This window comes from Orbilia oligospora, assembly GCF_000225545.1.
Source record: "Orbilia oligospora ATCC 24927 unplaced genomic scaffold scaffold00075, whole genome shotgun sequence".
NCBI lineage: Eukaryota > Fungi > Ascomycota > Orbiliomycetes > Orbiliales > Orbiliaceae > Orbilia > Orbilia oligospora.
This window is the reverse complement of record NW_011645632.1, coordinates 515461-531442: the sequence shown is the minus strand read 5'-3', so window position 1 is coordinate 531442 and position 15982 is coordinate 515461. Positions and strand designations below refer to the sequence as shown.

The following is a 15982-nucleotide window of genomic DNA, read 5'->3' as shown; positions in this document are numbered from 1 at the left end:
AATTTGGGAGCAAGAAAAAGAAGATCGCTAAAAAAATAGCAGGGAAAAAATGCAACAGCCGACAACGCGAGTCCTGGTTTTGCCTTTGTATTGCGCTGATGGGCAAATTTAAACGTGCCGTCGAACCCACACGAAAGCCACGCGACGATAGCCGGAATATACATTCTTATTCTATGGATGCTCAAATATATACAAGAATTCGTCAATGGCTAATATCATACATTTCTACAATCTCAATTTATTTCTTCTTTGGCTTCGATTCTCCACCATCTTTCGAAAGGAAACCTTGGAATGCTTTCTGGTCAATAATGACGTTGCCAATTGCTATAATAGAAGACACGTTAGTGCTCAGGATATGACTGTATAGGTAAATAGCGACTAACCTCGAAGCTTCTTCTTTCCGGCTTTCTGTTTTTCTAGGAGTTTCTTTCTTCTTGTATGATCGCCACCGTATAACTATTACGAATTATTATATTGTATCCCCATGAGAATCCGCCGAAACTAACCTTAGCAGTAACGTCCTTTCTAAACGCTTGAACCGTCTCTCTCGCAAGAACCCTTTTCCCGATAGCCGCTTGAACGACAATTTCGAACAGTTGTCTATCCACAAAGCTCTTAAACCTCTGAACCCACATACGACCCAGCCTCTCCGCCGAACTCCGGTGGCACAGCTGTGCAATGGCATCCACCGGCTCTTTGTTCACCAGCAACTCCAGTTTGACGATATCTGACTTCATATATCCGGCGTCTTCGTAATCTAGTGTAGCGTAACCCTTTGTAATTCCCTTCAATTTGCCGAAGAAATTGTCGACTAGCTGCAGTAATGGTAGCTTATACTTCAAAATAACCTGAGTCGCGAACCATGTCAATTCTACCTGTGTCCCCCGGTTTTCTTGGCATAACTCAATAACGTGCCCAAGAAATTCAGCGGGTTCGGCAGGGACGGTGATGGTTGCCAAGACGAACGGTTCTTGAATCTCTTCGACCTTGGTCCTTACAACGTCTTCTTCAGGATAGAGTGCCGGGTTTGTAATGATCGTTTCCTTAGGTCCGTCTTCACCTGCTTTGTTCTTGCCAACGTCCCTCCAGACGATCTTGAAAGGTACGGTTGGTGCGGTAATGAGAAGCTCTGAGCCACCAAACTCTTGTCGTAATCTATCTTCGAAGACGGAGCAGTGGAGTGTCCCCAGGAAGCCCAACCTCCATCCTAACCCAAGCGCATGAGAAGACTCCTTCGCTAATGTGATGCTTCGGTCGTTCAACGTCAATTGGTTTATACTATACTAAAAGTTAGTCTGCCCGAACATTTTTTGAAATTTAGGGGCCACTCACCTGTCCTCCAGCTTCTGGAATTCATCCTGATTTGTCGGGAAAGCACCCACGAACACCATAGGCTGTGGCTCTTCAAACCCTCTAAAAGGCTCCACCTCCTTCCCAACATGGCAAAATGTATCTCCCAACTTTGCGTCCGAAATATTCTTCATCCCGGGATTGAAATACATATATCCAACTTGCCCTGCCCTCAACGAGGACGTTGCAACTTCGGTAGGATACTGTATTCCCAACTCCCCGACGAAATACTTGAGTTTCGACGAAACGGACATAATCTGATCTCCTTGCTTGACTACACCGTCAAAAACTCTTACCAGAAGCACAACTCCCTTATATGTAGAATACCAAGAGTCAAGCAACAACATCTTCAGCGGCTTATCCACACCCCCCTCCGGAGGTGGCACCCGTTCGATAACCGCCGGCAAAATCCCACCAACATTAAGCCCCGTTTTCGCAGACACCAGCACCGGATCCTCTAATTCAAAGGTACTCTTCAACTGCTCTACAGCCCTCTGCGGCTCCGCATGCTGTAAATCTACCTTATTAATAACCGGAATCATACTCAACCCCTGTGCAAACGCTAGATAAAAGTTTGCAACAGTCTGTGCCTGTACACCCTGCGATGCATCCACAACCAACAACGCTCCATTACAACTTGCATATGATCGTGCGACTTCGGCGCGGAAGTCAACGTGACCTGGAGTATCGACCAGATGGAGGAGATAATCTTCTCCCTTGTGGTTATAAAGCATAGTACATGTCTGAGCTTTGACGGTAATACCACGCTCACGTTCGACATCGAGTTTGTCGAGGACTTGGGCACTGCCGCCGGGTTTTATGGTACCAGTAAGTTCGAGAAGACGGTCGCTAACTAGGTATTCCAACTAATCCTTAGCGCTGTTCGGTATTGGAGTAATATACGGTGGTAAGATGTCATACGTGTGCTTTTCCCGTGATCCTACAAGTATAGTCCATCAGAATGCAAATTGTATATTATGTATCGGGTTTCCAGAGGTATCATACGATATGGGCTATAACGCAGAAGTTACGCATTCTGAGGTTTCCAATCGCATACTATTAGTCTAATGCCACCCATTGGCTGTCTACAGATAGGTAGAAGTACCTCTCAATCGGAACAGCAGCAACCCGCGCTTCGAGCTCCGGGTTCGCTCGAACATTCGAAGCATATCGTCTCTGCCATCTTTGCGACAACAACGATGGATTTGTTCGCAGCCGAGTCTTCGGGGAGCACCATCCCGCGGATCTGACGAGCCTTGGAAGCAGAAAGTCCGGGAGTATCGCGGTGCTCGCCCGGAACGATGCGGCCATTGGCATCAGAGTAATGAGTGTAGTTCTAGCGAGGGGTTATGATATCGGCATGGCAGTCTTTCGAATTTCGGGTTCGAAGCTTAGTTTGTGAGTTTTTTTAGAGAGTTGGAAATTTTATACTCAAAGCTTCGCTACCACAACACTTTGAAGATTTTGGTAGTAGGAGAGATTGATTTATATTGATATCCGCCGGACAAAGAAAAGAAACGCCAATATCCCAAGCTCCAATGAATGCAACCAAGGAAATAAAAACAAGACATACAATAATATAATCATGAACTTCATGTCGAAAAGAAAGAAAGAAAAGGCGATATCATGACCATGATAAACCCCAGCATCAGGTATACTTGCACCGTTGGGCGAGCCACTGATTTCATTCGCGGAATGGCGCCAGGCCAATTAATCCGTAATTCGGTAGCTGACCATCGTTTCTACTCGATGGCTGCTACTTGACCATGATCTCAGCTGTACTTGCTCAGCATCCTGGATGCCCTCATCCTCGCCGTCTCCCCATTCCATTGGAACCTCTGCATCACCGTCCGCATAAACCAGTACGTTGAACGTGCAATTGAAATTTCCATCAAGCATGGGTAAGAAGGTAACCGATGCCGTGATTTGTCTGAATATTGACTGGATCTCCTCTTGAATCTCCTTATCCGTTTTATCCACCGTCGCATCAGAGCTTGCACTATACACAATCATAAATTAGCACACGCAAAACCATGGCCTGCACCGCACGTAGTAAACGAGATTACATACCCCGCAGCATTCTCCTTATCTCCCATCTCGACTTCAGCGTCTTTAGCAGCCTTCTTCTTCCCCTTTCCCAAAATATGAACATCAAACTGCCACCTCTCCAGTTTGTTGCCGGTATCTTTATCCGAAATCACGAGAATGAACTTCGAGATCTTTCCGTGGAGCATCCACTTGCTCAACTGTGACATAATCTTTTTGATATACGCTTGTACTTGGTCGTCGGTGTTCATCAACATGTTAAGGCCGTACTTTTTGACACTACAATTATAACATCCCATTAGCGACTGGTGTTTTAGGGGTACGGTGAGGGGTGGCATACGGCGAGAAGTCATCGGCGGGGTATACACCACGCTGGAATAAGATCGAGTGGATCGAGTATTCGAACTATACACGATAATATTAACGTCCGGTTCCTTTCAATACCAATATTTGGAGTGATAAATTTGGACATACAAACTCGGACACCATCTTCGCACTGCCTTTCAGCGTGAGTTTGTGGACCTTATCCCCTTTCTCATCACCGGCTTTGGCGGCGACCTTCTTCGTCTTTTTGACGGGCTTTTCGGTAGGCATGGTTGTAGATTTTTTCAATGTCGATAACGGGTACTTGATCAAGCTTTAAGTGATTCTGTAGTTTTGAATACCGGAGATATGTCGCCGATTTGGATTCGGAAGGGTGAGTAGTTCGGTTGAAGATGGGAAGTTGGGGAAGGTATGGATCCGAGGGAGCACTTGTCCAGTCCCTTGCAGCTCGAGCTTTAGCTTGTTTGGACGCGGGATGTGTTGCCACAGGAACCTCTAAATTGCCTTATGCAGAATAGTTGAATATGGAAATATCCTAATATGGAAATAACACTAAAACACCACATATAAAGCGGCTATGATAAACCGAGACTTGCAACGATGCACTCAATTTAAAATTCAAAGAATTTCAAAGTTGCAAAACTACAAAAGAATACCAGAGTGGGTTGTTGAAAACGAATATACGAAGACCATTGCCTGTCATATTCTACAGAAATGTACAAGCCAAATACTACACAAAACTCCCAGGAAATGCAAGCCTGTTAGAGGACAGAACAGAAAAACAGAAAACAGAAAATTCAAAACACCACTGAAGTCCGGCGATTGCAAATAAAAAACACAAAGTACTCAGAGAAGCATCCAAAAAATACAAATCGAAGTCGCGAAGAACAAGAAATATATCTAGACTCCGTATTCTAGTCCAAGCAATAGGTTCCAATGTGCAAACTGATGGGAAAGAAAAGTAAGTAATTAAAAGAAATACAACAAAAAGAAGCGAATTGGAAATAATAATAGTGCATTATGCACATATGCAATCACGCATTTCAAACCTGATCTTCTGGTCTTGGGCTTCTTGAGCGTCCCCGACTTCTCGGCCTCCTCAAAATCCCGGTCGCACTCGAGGATCCAACAGGACTTTGAATAGGCGTCACATCAGCAGAAGGCCTAGGGCTTAAACTCCGTCGTGGACTCCAAGACCGACGCGGGCTAGGCGATCTTCTCGGGCTCAAAGACCTTGGGGGAGGACTAGGTGCCCGATTCGGGGTGGGAGGAACCGAAATTCTAGGACTTCGTGACCTTCTTGGGCTCAGACTTCTTGCGATAGCTCTTGGGCTGAACGATCTTCGTTCTCGTAGAAGAGGCGTGCGGGAGGACTCTCGGCTTCGAACCGGCGGGCTTGTCACCACTGGCGCTGGCTGCCTCTTCTTGATTCCAAATACATGTCTAAACAGCCATGCAGTTGTTTTCTTCCATGCTGAGAAGATCAATAGTGTAAAACTTGTATCCTCGAGTGTTTCCTGGAGTATATAACCCAGATAACATACAGTCCCTGCGAATAATCCGACCGCATCGTTCCTTGCCGCTATAACTCCACCAGCCGTCGCAAGCATGATAACGAATCGCTCTTTCTTCTCTCGGTCTGTAATATCCACCCGGACCAGCCTCTCGCGGTGCAGTCTAAGCCCTAAAGTCGGATGTATAATCGCCCTATTCTCAACTTGAATCTCCCATAAATCCCTCGCTGTTGAATTTAAATCCTCCCCAACCTTCGCAAGTTCGATACCAGCGGCGAAAACGAGGACGACCAAAAATGACTTTGGAAAGTTAACGAGTAGAGTGCTGACTGATGAACCGAAAAATAACCCAACGAGTACTTTGGCGATACCCAACATAACTGGTGCTGCGCCGGACCTTGCACCAAACCTATATTGACCGGAAAGTCCACCACTACCGTGACATACTGGCATAGCCCCGAACCAGCAACCGATCAAATTCATTGTAGCAACACTGGTGCCCAGAGCTTCAATAGACGGTGAAGGTCGTTCAGGAAGTAGATCCGCAGAAAGATAGGTAACCGCCACCACAGAATTGAGAATCGTCAATGGAAGTTGCCCTAATCCCGCAAACCAGAAACCATTCATAACATCCGCCCAAGCTGGTGGTGTCCAAGTTGGTAGATTCCACCCAGCTTTCGGCACCTCAACTCCAGTGCTCAATACCAAAAACATTCCTAACCCAAAGATAAGTAGTGCGTAGGGAAACTGATGATGCCTTGACGTAAAGCATAGTAAAATCCAAGCTAATACAACAACAATATAATTATCCGCGGAGTGGGCCGACCATGAGAGCTTCATAAGTGTGGCGCCAGCGTTAAGAACGAGCGAGAGACCTGCTCCCATTTGTATGCCTTTGATGAGAGGTATGGGTATCCGTTCGCCGAATTCAGCGAGAAATCCGGTGAACGTGAGGATATAGACGATGACGGCGACGGAGATACCCGCACCCATTGTTTCGTGGAGGGTCATGGGGCGGGCGATAGAAATACTTGCGATAGCTTTCATCGGTTGAACAACTATTCTATTTGGTTGTCAATCATGTTATATTAGAAGCGAGTTTTTATATATTAGAAGCAATATTTAGGAAACATACGGAATCCCGAATAAACTACCCGACACTATATTCCAAAGTCCAGAGAAAATAAATGTTGCTGTCGGGTCGATGGTGCCAGCAGCTGCCATAGCTGTTATCAAAGGAAGAAGTGTTCCTAAGTCCCCCAAAGATCCAGCGACTTCACCTAGGGGGTTATCAAAGACCATTTTCCAGTTATACCACGTCGACCGCCAGAACGACGGCCAGCCGCGCGATAGCGGCTGCGGCGGTTTCAGCGTAGCTGGCATCTGTCATATGAAAGAATATGTATAAAAAGATATGTAGGTAAAATTAAAAACTGGTGACAGCTGGCCGGGTCGGCAGCAAAAAAGAGAAATAATGATCTCGAGGACCGGTCAAGTTTCTCTTATCGGTGAGTTTTGGGAGGGCATGGAGGGAGAGATAAGACTCGAGCCTGGAAACGTGGGTCTTTAATTATTGTCATGCAAAGAAAAAAGGTTAAAAATTGCGGTAACGACCGTATATTTAATGCAAAGAAAATGCAGATATTCTACAGAACCTCTAGCGATGAGATGAGGAGAGATGGGGTGAGGACGAAGGATTTTTTTTGGATCAGAAGGCGGGCTCATGTGAGGTTGCCCTTGTGGGCATGACATGACGTTTCTGATAGTCTCCTTAGGCAAACAGCGACAGGCAGGTCCGCGGAACATAGCGAAGCACAAACCCCACGTGCGGCGCGAACGGGAAGGTATTTGTAATGGGTTATTAAAGGTGATGGCTGCCCCGCAATATACCTCCTGCGATCTTTAGTTTTCTGTCTTTCAAAAATTCTATCCAAGACCTGGGGAAGAGGGAGGAGTTCCTGGGAACGACGCAATGAGCTGGACACGAGGTTGGAATTGAAGATTCAGAGACATTTGCGGATACTTGCAGGTATGCCGCGCCCTGAATGGTATCGCAGCCAAGGCTTCACGACAGCTGCAGCGCGACGTATCTCACCCATGATCATCCATTTGGAGTATTCGTTCCTTTTTATTTCGAGAATTTAAGAGTACCCCAATCCTCAAAGTAACGATGTAGAACCGTTATGCCATGCACTGTACCTACAGACACTGCACTACACTGAGCGATATATCTCTAGTTACAAGGATAACTAACGCCTGGTTCCTCCGCGGATCTATCTTCCCGGCCTCGACATATCCGATGCGTCCCTGATACAAAGATTATCTTGCATAGAGCTCTTGAACTAGCCCAAAGGAGGGCTGTCTTCAAGAGTGTCCGTCTAGTCTGGGAGTCGCTTCCTGGCGTTTGCAATTAATTCTCTGAAGTCTTCGATCCTACCTGTGTTTGGCAGACCAGCCGATCAAACAGAATCAACTCCACGTGCTCTTATAAAATGGCAAACGTGTTAACGGTTCAAATCCCAACGTTCACAACAATCGCAATTCCGGTGTGCAATCCTGGCGTGCGCATGGCATTGAATGGCTTAAAGTGAATGGTTTCTAAAGGATGGATTGGATTGAGGCATCTGCATGTATATATTCCAATTCTCCAACAGTTTATAACTTTACAGAGCCTCAAGGAATTTTGAGAAAGGAAATATCATAGTTTTGAAGATACTCGAGCTGTTTCTCTTAAAAACGGGAAAACGGCATGTCCCAGGCTCATGAAAACGGCTAGAAAAACATCAATAACGTTATACCCAAAGTTGGAAGATTAATTCGCGGATGTATTAGTAATATGATAGAGTCTGCGGGGCTACTCCACAATGAAAATTCAATCTACATACCATATAAGTCGTCAGTCAGAAAAAACCTTAAACATAGACTTTCGCTTCCCTGAAATCCAGGGTTCAAATGTCAGAGGCCAAGGAAGCTTCGACATTCAGCTTAAGTAATGACTTCCTGCTCGAAATTCTTTCCTTATAGACACCATGCAGCATTATTAGCCTTAAGTATTAGTTCCTCGGTGAAGCTGAGCTGCCATTGGCCAGCGGGTGACCTGCCGGTCGAGATGCATGCAACCCCACAATTGGCGCCATGGAATGCCAAGTTGGGGCTGACTTGAGGGTAGTCGGTCCACCTTCGCGAAATTCGGCGACAGAAATAATTCTGATAGCAGGCTGGTAGAGTTTGTCACACATATACTCTGGCAAAGTGTTATGTAATATCTGTGTGATACTGCAGATGTTAGTCATGTGATTCAACTCCTTTGTTAGTTCTTCGCTATTATCCCATATGTGGATTCTGGCATGATGGTCCTCTGGTTAACGGATATCCGGATCCATTTCGAATTTAAAAGTAACCCACCCCCCAGGTTTTCACCATTACCCCAGGTTTTTGGTTTCCAACTTCAAAGACTACTATTAAAGCGTCCTAAATTTCGGATGCAACCGATTTTTAACCATGCGCGACTTCTCTCGTTTTAATTTGTTGGTGCTTGCCTTGATCACATTCGCTTCCTTTTGCACGGCACGCACCATTGTTGCTATTGATGGAAAATGCACCACTCGTTATTGCAACCAGCCCGTCCCAAAATCCAAGGTGTACAAGATCACTAAGACCATCCACACGACCGGGCGGTATACAGTAACGCGCTGGAAAACGGTCACAAAGCCAAAGGCTACAAAAACAATTACGGAAACGAAAAAGGTCACCGCAACAGTAACAAAAACTATTTCTACTGTTACCAGAACATCTACGAAAACAGATACTGTGACCTTTGCTTCAAGGTCCACTATAACTGTTACTAGCTTCTTGGGGACCCAGTCAATTACCACTGCAACTCTCCAATCCACAGTTACCATCCCGCCCCCGCCGGGATTCGTTGGTGTAAATGATGACCCTGACAACAGACTAGCGGGACAAGAAATCAAGCGCCGTGAGGCAGAGCCTGAACCCGAACCTGGTGCTCCAAAGAAGTACATAACAGCAATAACCTGCACAAAGACTCTTCTTACAAAGACGGGAACCAGCGACCTTTGGAAGACGACAACAAAGACAGCGGGCACCGTGACCAAGAAAGTCTGGGCCACCCAAACGGTTAAGACAACCAAGTCCGTGACCAAGCAGAACCCGGTTATAACAGTCACAACAATTACCAAAACCGCAAGTGCGTTTACACATACCACTGTAACGACTACTACGTATAGTATATCATACTTAACGACGATTACCACATCACTTCCTAAAACTACTTTCCTCGCGGCATGCGGAGCAAGAAATCATGGTCCACCACCCGAAGAAGACAGATTCTACGCCGCCGGCGCAGCCCCCGATGCAGATGAAATCCTAAAGTTAGTTTGGAGCAACGGAACCCAATACGACTGTTGCGTGGCTTGTCAAACTTATTCCGGCCCCGGAGTATGTATGGGTAGTGTCTATAACTACCTAGGCGCTTGGGGACCACCAGATTGCCCTGAACTCGACTGGGATGTTTGCCCATTCCCCGAACCAAAGTGGTATAGCAGATGCGAACTGGCTATCTCTGGAGGTGCTGGTGGAGGCACTTGTCGTCAGCATAGATACGAGTATCAGTGGTACTTTGGCCAGCCCCCGACTATTGTTGCCAACGGGCCCGGGTGTAAGAGGTTTAAGTACAGGAGAGTGGGACAACCACTCAAGAGAGGATTACTCGGGCTAGATATGTTGGGGTTGTAGCTGAAGGAGTTGGGACGAGGGTTATTAATTTCGACACTTTCAAACGATATTGATTGATTGTTTAATGACTTAATTAATTAATCCTATTTATTATATACCCGCATTTGATCATATAGTGGTATATATTATATATCAATGTTTCTTAATGTTAATTAATTATGGGACTTCTAAAATGCTCAGAGGGGGAAATTGGTTTTACGAACATGTTTCATGATGAATTAGCCATGTTGATATCAAGTTAGCCACTACCCTACAATAGCTTTGACCTTAAGGCTAGTTGATTGATTGCTGTCAATGTTCTGGAGCGAATTTAATTAAATTTCGATTCTGAGTGTGAAAAATACAACAACTTCGAAATATCGAAATGCGTTGTTTTAATTGGTCTATCACCCTTCTCTAGCTCCGACCCTAGTTTTCAATATGCAGGCTCAACCCTGGTTTATACTTATACTGCGTATATGTACTTATATAGCTTAGTAAATTCCAATATTTCTATTCACTTACGTCTTATAAGCTTACAGTATCGCCTAGCCTCGCGCTCGTATTGTCGCTAAATCATTGCATAGGATCGTTGCCTATAGGTCTATTGTTGTTCGCCAGCGCGAGCGCGAGCACCTAAGCCACCAATTCACTAAGTACCTATACACAGCACGTCGGATACTTCGAATGTACTGTTCGTCACCAAATCTGCCAATGAGGTAGCACTGTACGCTTGTCCATTGAAGAAAAGAACACAGCCTTGCACGATAAGAGAAACCTCAAAAACACAATTGAGGGGCTGCTTACCCCGCCCACAGCAAAATTCACGCCTGGCTATAGCTTGACCTCCCACCTACTCAGCTATGTAGATAGGAGACGTCCAACTCTTACCCAAATTAATTTCGTTGTGAATTCACATTACAGCAAAACTTCGAAGCCAGAGCAAACATTCAAAAAATTTTCCCCCGCGTAATTCAGTCGGACACACCCATGGAAGTAGTAGGTGGTGTTGCAAGCGTAATTACGCTTGTGGAGGTGGCCGGGAAGATTGGGTTATTATGCGCCAGATATACCAACGAAGTCCGAAGTGCCAAAGCTGAGGCAGAAAGACTCCAGACGGAGGCAAAGGTTCTCGAAGATCTATTCACCAAGGTTGACGACCTGCTTAAAGGGCCGTCTGGCGCCAAATTGGAAGCCTCGCGGGGACTGAAGGATGTTCTTAAAAATAGCATGAATATACTTGAGGACATTCAGAAAAAGTTGGAGCGAGGGCAAAAATCGAAGACAGCAAGGTTTCTAAGTAAATTACCGGAATCCCTAAATGTCGAGAGCTTAACATGGCCTTTTAAGAAAAGCAACATTAACAAAGTATTCGAAAATCTGGAAACTTTGAAGAAGGATATCACTTTAGCCCTTGTGGTTGACGGGGTCGCACTTGACGCTGCTAGAGACCAAAACAAGAATATCGACAAACTGGGCGATGCTTCTGTTAAAGAAGCGATGTTTGGATCGGCCCAGGACCAGGAAGAGCCACAATGCCTCCCTCAAAATAGAATTGAAGTTCTCAATATCATTGAAACATGGATTTCAGGCCAGCGTGATAGCAACATCTTCTGGCTACGCGGAATAGCTGGGACTGGCAAGTCTACGATAGCGCGCACAATTGCTCTCAAACTCGAGAGCACTAGCCAGTTGGGTGCAAGCTTTTTCTTCAAGAAATCTGAGGCTGGCCGCAACAATGCTTCGAAGTTCTTCCCTACCTTAGCCTATGGCCTTGCCAAATATCTGCCGGAGCTACTTCCACACGTCAGCAAAGCGATCGAGGACGATTTTGATACACTTAAAAAAAGCTTCAAAGAGCAGTTCGAGAAATTCTTGCTGGAACCCCTTTCAAAAATAATCTGCAATCTAACGGTAGTCATAGTAATTGACGCTCTTGATGAATGTGAAAACGGGAGGGAGATACCGCTCATTCTTGGTCCTCTGGCACGGCTTAGTGAGCTAAAAGATATCGACATACGAGTTTTCATCACGAGTAGACCGGATCACGCACCCTCTACGAGTTTTGAGGAACTATCTCATCAGAAAATACAATATCACGACTTGGCTTTGCATGATGTCGCCCTTGAAACCGTCAGGCACGATATACGGATTTTCCTAGTGCACGAGTTTGCTCGAATACGGGATCGCTGTTCTAAGAGGTCCAACAAAATCACAGATGACTGGCCAGGAAGTACGGTTATTGAACAGCTTGTGAATATTTCGGAGCCTTGGTTCATATCGGCAGCGACAATATGCCGTTTCATCGACGACAATAACGAACGGCACTTCTCGCCAAACCAGCGTCTGAACACAATCTTGACATCAGGTTGCAAAGTGTCCGGGGTTTATAGAATATACATCACAGTCTTTGAGCAAATACTTCGCGACCTAGACGAATTGAGTATCCAGGACAGAGAAACGATAACTAAGGAAACTCGAAAAATTATCAGCACTATTGTCACGCTCGAATCTCCTCTCTCCCGGAATTCGCTCTCAGATTTGATCAATATGGAGGATGAAACAATTTATTACAGACTCCAGGCATTTCGATCAATTCTAAAGGTTCCGGCCAATCCCCATGGCCTCGTGCAAACCTTCCACCTCTCTTTCAGAGACTTCCTTCTTGACGAAGATTTAAAAAAGAGGGCCGAAAACTCTACTCTACAAGGCTATATCTCGGTGGATGAAGTCGCAACTCATCAGAGCCTAGCTAAAGATTGTATCAGGCTGTTATCACAAAACCTTAGGAGGAATATCTGCAGCCTGAAATTCGCAGGGCCTTTAAGGCTGATAGATGACCACGAAATCAAACGACAGAATATATCTACAAGCCTTGAGTATGCTTGTAAGTACTGGGTACACCATGTTAAGAAAAGCCAATGCCTCATTGAAGATGGCGGCTACGTACACGATTTCCTCCAAGTTCATCTGTTGCATTGGTTCGAAGCAACAAGTATTTTGGCCATATCCTCGAATAATATATATTTAATCAAAGATCTACAATCTATAGCGCGGGTAAGCAAGTAAATTGGTTAGAACCTTCCAATACATGGTAGTTACTGATAAAGCGAATATAGAACGACGACAAAGCAGTCAAACTCTTGGAACTCCTAAGGGATATCGAAAGATTTATCCGATTCAATCAATCCTTAATTGCCGAGGCTCCCCTGCAGATGTATATGTCTGCATTACTTTTTTTGCCAGAAAAAAGTGTAGTCAAGGCTCTCTTCTCCCCTAGTTGTTTAGACTGGGTTCGAAAGACACCGGTCATCGAGGAAGATTGGGGACTGCAGCTACAAACACTCGAAGGTCATAAGGGCTGTGTTTCGTCCGTAATATTCTCGCTGGACAGTAAGTTGTTAGCGTCAGTGTCGAAACGTGATCAAACGATTAAATTGTGGGACACAGTCTCCGGATGGAATATACATACATTGGAGGAGCCCGAGGTCACGTCCGCCGCTTTCTCGCCAGATGGAGAACAGCTCGCATTAGGGTCCCGAAGAATCTCTATATGGAATGTGGCATCTGGAGAACTGATACAGACGGTGGGTCGAGATCATCGACATAGATCTGTGTCATCCCTTGCATATTCTCCAGATGGTAGGCAACTCGCAGCGGGCTCAATCGGCGGGGAAATATGGCTTTGGGACGCAAATTCCGGGGTTCTTTTGCAATCATTCCTCAGCCATGAAACTCCTATTATCTGTGTAACATTCTCACCAAACAGCAAGCTGCTAGCATCAGCGGCGTTCGAAAATACAGCTAAATTGTGGGATGTAATGGCCGGCACGCTATTACAAACCTTTTGTGGACATACAAATTATGTGAGTTCGGTGGTATTCTCTGCGAATGGGACATTACTAGTGACTGGATCGCCGGACTCAACGATTAAAATCTGGGATGTGAACTCAGGAGCCGTCATTCAGACGCTTCGCCAGCCTAAAGATCCAGCGATATACTCAGTTTCGTTGTCACCAGATGGCAGAGGACTAATATCTGCAATCAAAGGGGGAGGGGTCGGACTGTGGGACTTGCGCACAGATCCCTGGACTCTCATGACGGAAATATATAACCATAGCGACGATGCGAGTTCCGTGTCATTTTCACCCGATGGCACGTTGTTTGCGTCATCATCACGGGATCGGACCACCAAGCTTTGGGACGCAACTAAGTTCTGGGGTAAACTTGACTCTGACTGTAAGCTTCGCAAAGAGGGGAGTGATCTACACTCAAATATCGCCCAAACGCATAGGAGATATGTTTTCCCGGGGCAGATAGTGGGATTATCGCCAGAACGCAGACTGGTAGCCGTAAAACCGTTAGATTCAACGGGTGTCGAAGTCTGGGATCTGATATCGGGCACCCATATACTTACACTCAATCTTCAAAGTAGGCCTAAGATAGTTTCATGGTCTTCTAATAGGAAATTAGCTGTGGCGTTTGAAGGCACCAGACAAATTCAAATCTGGGATGCGAAATCCGGGGAGCTCATACGCACACTTGGAGGTCATTCAGTAACATCAATGACATTCTCACCGGATAACCAAGTGCTTGCAACTGGAACATATAAGCTTACAGTTGAGTTATGGGATGTTGGCTCCGGGGCATTTTTGAAAGCTTATCAGAGTAATGGTATAGCAGAATATATAGCATTCTCGCCGGATAGTACCATCATCGCGGCTTTAAACCCAATGTGCGGGCTTAAATTCGGGAGCACTCTTTCGGAGGATCTCCTATACAACTTTGATTATTTTCACAGAGATTTCGAAATTGCAACGCTAGCATTTTCACCGGATGGTAATCGACTTGTGACAATATCAGACGCCGTAGTCGAACTCTGGGGCATCGACATGGCTTCAAAAGGGTTCAAACGCTTAGGTGGTATATACGATTCGCATGGAGACGAATCCAGCCTAATGAAGCAGAACCAAACCAACTTTAAGATCAGTTGCACGGGTTTTAGCCCCAAAGAAAATTGTGTATCATTTTCATCAGACGGCACCACTTTGAGGCTAGACACAGGCCTCATAGACATGAGTCTCCTCGGGTCAGATCCTCACCGCGTTGTTTTTTCCCCTAGTCAGAAACACTATTACTGCGATGCAGATGGGTGGCTTTACTGGGGTATAAATCCCGTTAAGTCTCTTTGGTTTCCCGTAGGGTATCGACCGAAGGAGCTATACAAGCATGGTTCTCTCTTTGTGATGCTGACCGATTCTTCTTGTTTGGAACATCTTGAGATCGATGAAGATGCGTTTACTAAGTATTTTTGATTTTACCTTTCAGATCAGCGTTTAGTATGATTTTGACGATACGAGGTGTTTTTTTTGTAATATAGTCCTGCATCTTGTAGTTATGAATGGGTACCTTATACTGAATGTTATTCTTGACAAGATCCTATGCGCAAGCATGTGTTGAGTATGTTGGAATTGTCCTGGCTGTGACGCTGCGTCATGATCATATGCAATGACTGTGACCTTGGCCTTGCTCTAATCATAGTAGCTATCCAGCATCTTTGCTCTCATAGATACTTACTTATCTATGAATTTCATAGCTAGTCCCGTACAGGTACAGAATATCTACATAAAAACTGGGTGTTTGGTTTGTATGTAGGCATATACGTAGATGGAGCCGGTCAGTAGAATGCATCGAATGAGCCACGGGTGTCGATATTCAGGGTTCATCAATTACAGAGTGTATATCACCCTGCATTTAGCTTCGCGAACCTGAATCTTCGTTTTTGACGTCCGGTTCGAGAGACCCCGGCTAATTCGAGATCAAGAATGTCCGCATTCACATGGGTGCTGCTGGGCTTTGATTGGCTCGCAGCTGGATCTGGGCTCTTGGTCTTGCCCTGTTCGACAAAGCGCAGCGTCGTCATTTGCCATTCCGCCCGCCTTTTTCTACCGTAAACAAATCACATCCCATGCCATCGGTGCCCTTGGTTTTTTTTCCTTCAACCTTTTCTTTCG

At 45.5% G+C, this 15982-nt stretch overlaps 5 protein-coding genes across 5 annotated transcripts; 2 read left to right on the top strand and 3 right to left on the bottom strand.

Moving 5' to 3' along the window:
* Window positions 1-238: 238 nt before the first annotated feature.
* AOL_s00075g138 (uncharacterized protein) lies at window positions 239-2667 on the bottom strand (the record flags this gene model as incomplete). The annotated part of the gene is made up of 7 exons (XM_011122449.1): window positions 239-324; window positions 384-456; window positions 507-1278; window positions 1333-2203; window positions 2272-2290; window positions 2356-2386; window positions 2456-2667. The coding sequence occupies 7 exons, from the start codon at window positions 2665-2667 to the stop codon at window positions 239-241; spliced, it is 2064 nt and encodes a 687-aa protein (XP_011120751.1).
* A 393-nt stretch (window positions 2668-3060) lies between these two features.
* On the bottom strand, window positions 3061-3990 carry AOL_s00075g137 (uncharacterized protein; the record flags this gene model as incomplete). The annotated part of the gene is made up of 4 exons (XM_011122448.1): window positions 3061-3349; window positions 3421-3675; window positions 3737-3801; window positions 3871-3990. The coding sequence occupies 4 exons, from the start codon at window positions 3988-3990 to the stop codon at window positions 3061-3063; spliced, it is 729 nt and encodes a 242-aa protein (XP_011120750.1).
* A 1011-nt stretch (window positions 3991-5001) lies between these two features.
* AOL_s00075g136 (uncharacterized protein) lies at window positions 5002-6617 on the bottom strand (the record flags this gene model as incomplete). The annotated part of the gene is made up of 3 exons (XM_011122447.1): window positions 5002-5163; window positions 5265-6297; window positions 6370-6617. 3 exons carry the CDS (start codon window positions 6615-6617, stop codon window positions 5002-5004), a joined length of 1443 nt encoding a protein of 480 aa, XP_011120749.1.
* A 2118-nt stretch (window positions 6618-8735) lies between these two features.
* Window positions 8736-9989, top strand: AOL_s00075g135 (uncharacterized protein; the record flags this gene model as incomplete). The annotated part of the gene is made up of 1 exon (XM_011122446.1): window positions 8736-9989. The coding sequence occupies one exon, from the start codon at window positions 8736-8738 to the stop codon at window positions 9987-9989; it is 1254 nt and encodes a 417-aa protein (XP_011120748.1).
* A 969-nt stretch (window positions 9990-10958) lies between these two features.
* Window positions 10959-15283, top strand: AOL_s00075g134 (uncharacterized protein; the record flags this gene model as incomplete). The annotated part of the gene is made up of 2 exons (XM_011122445.1): window positions 10959-13025; window positions 13088-15283. The coding sequence occupies 2 exons, from the start codon at window positions 10959-10961 to the stop codon at window positions 15281-15283; spliced, it is 4263 nt and encodes a 1420-aa protein (XP_011120747.1).
* Window positions 15284-15982: the final 699 nt, after the last annotated feature.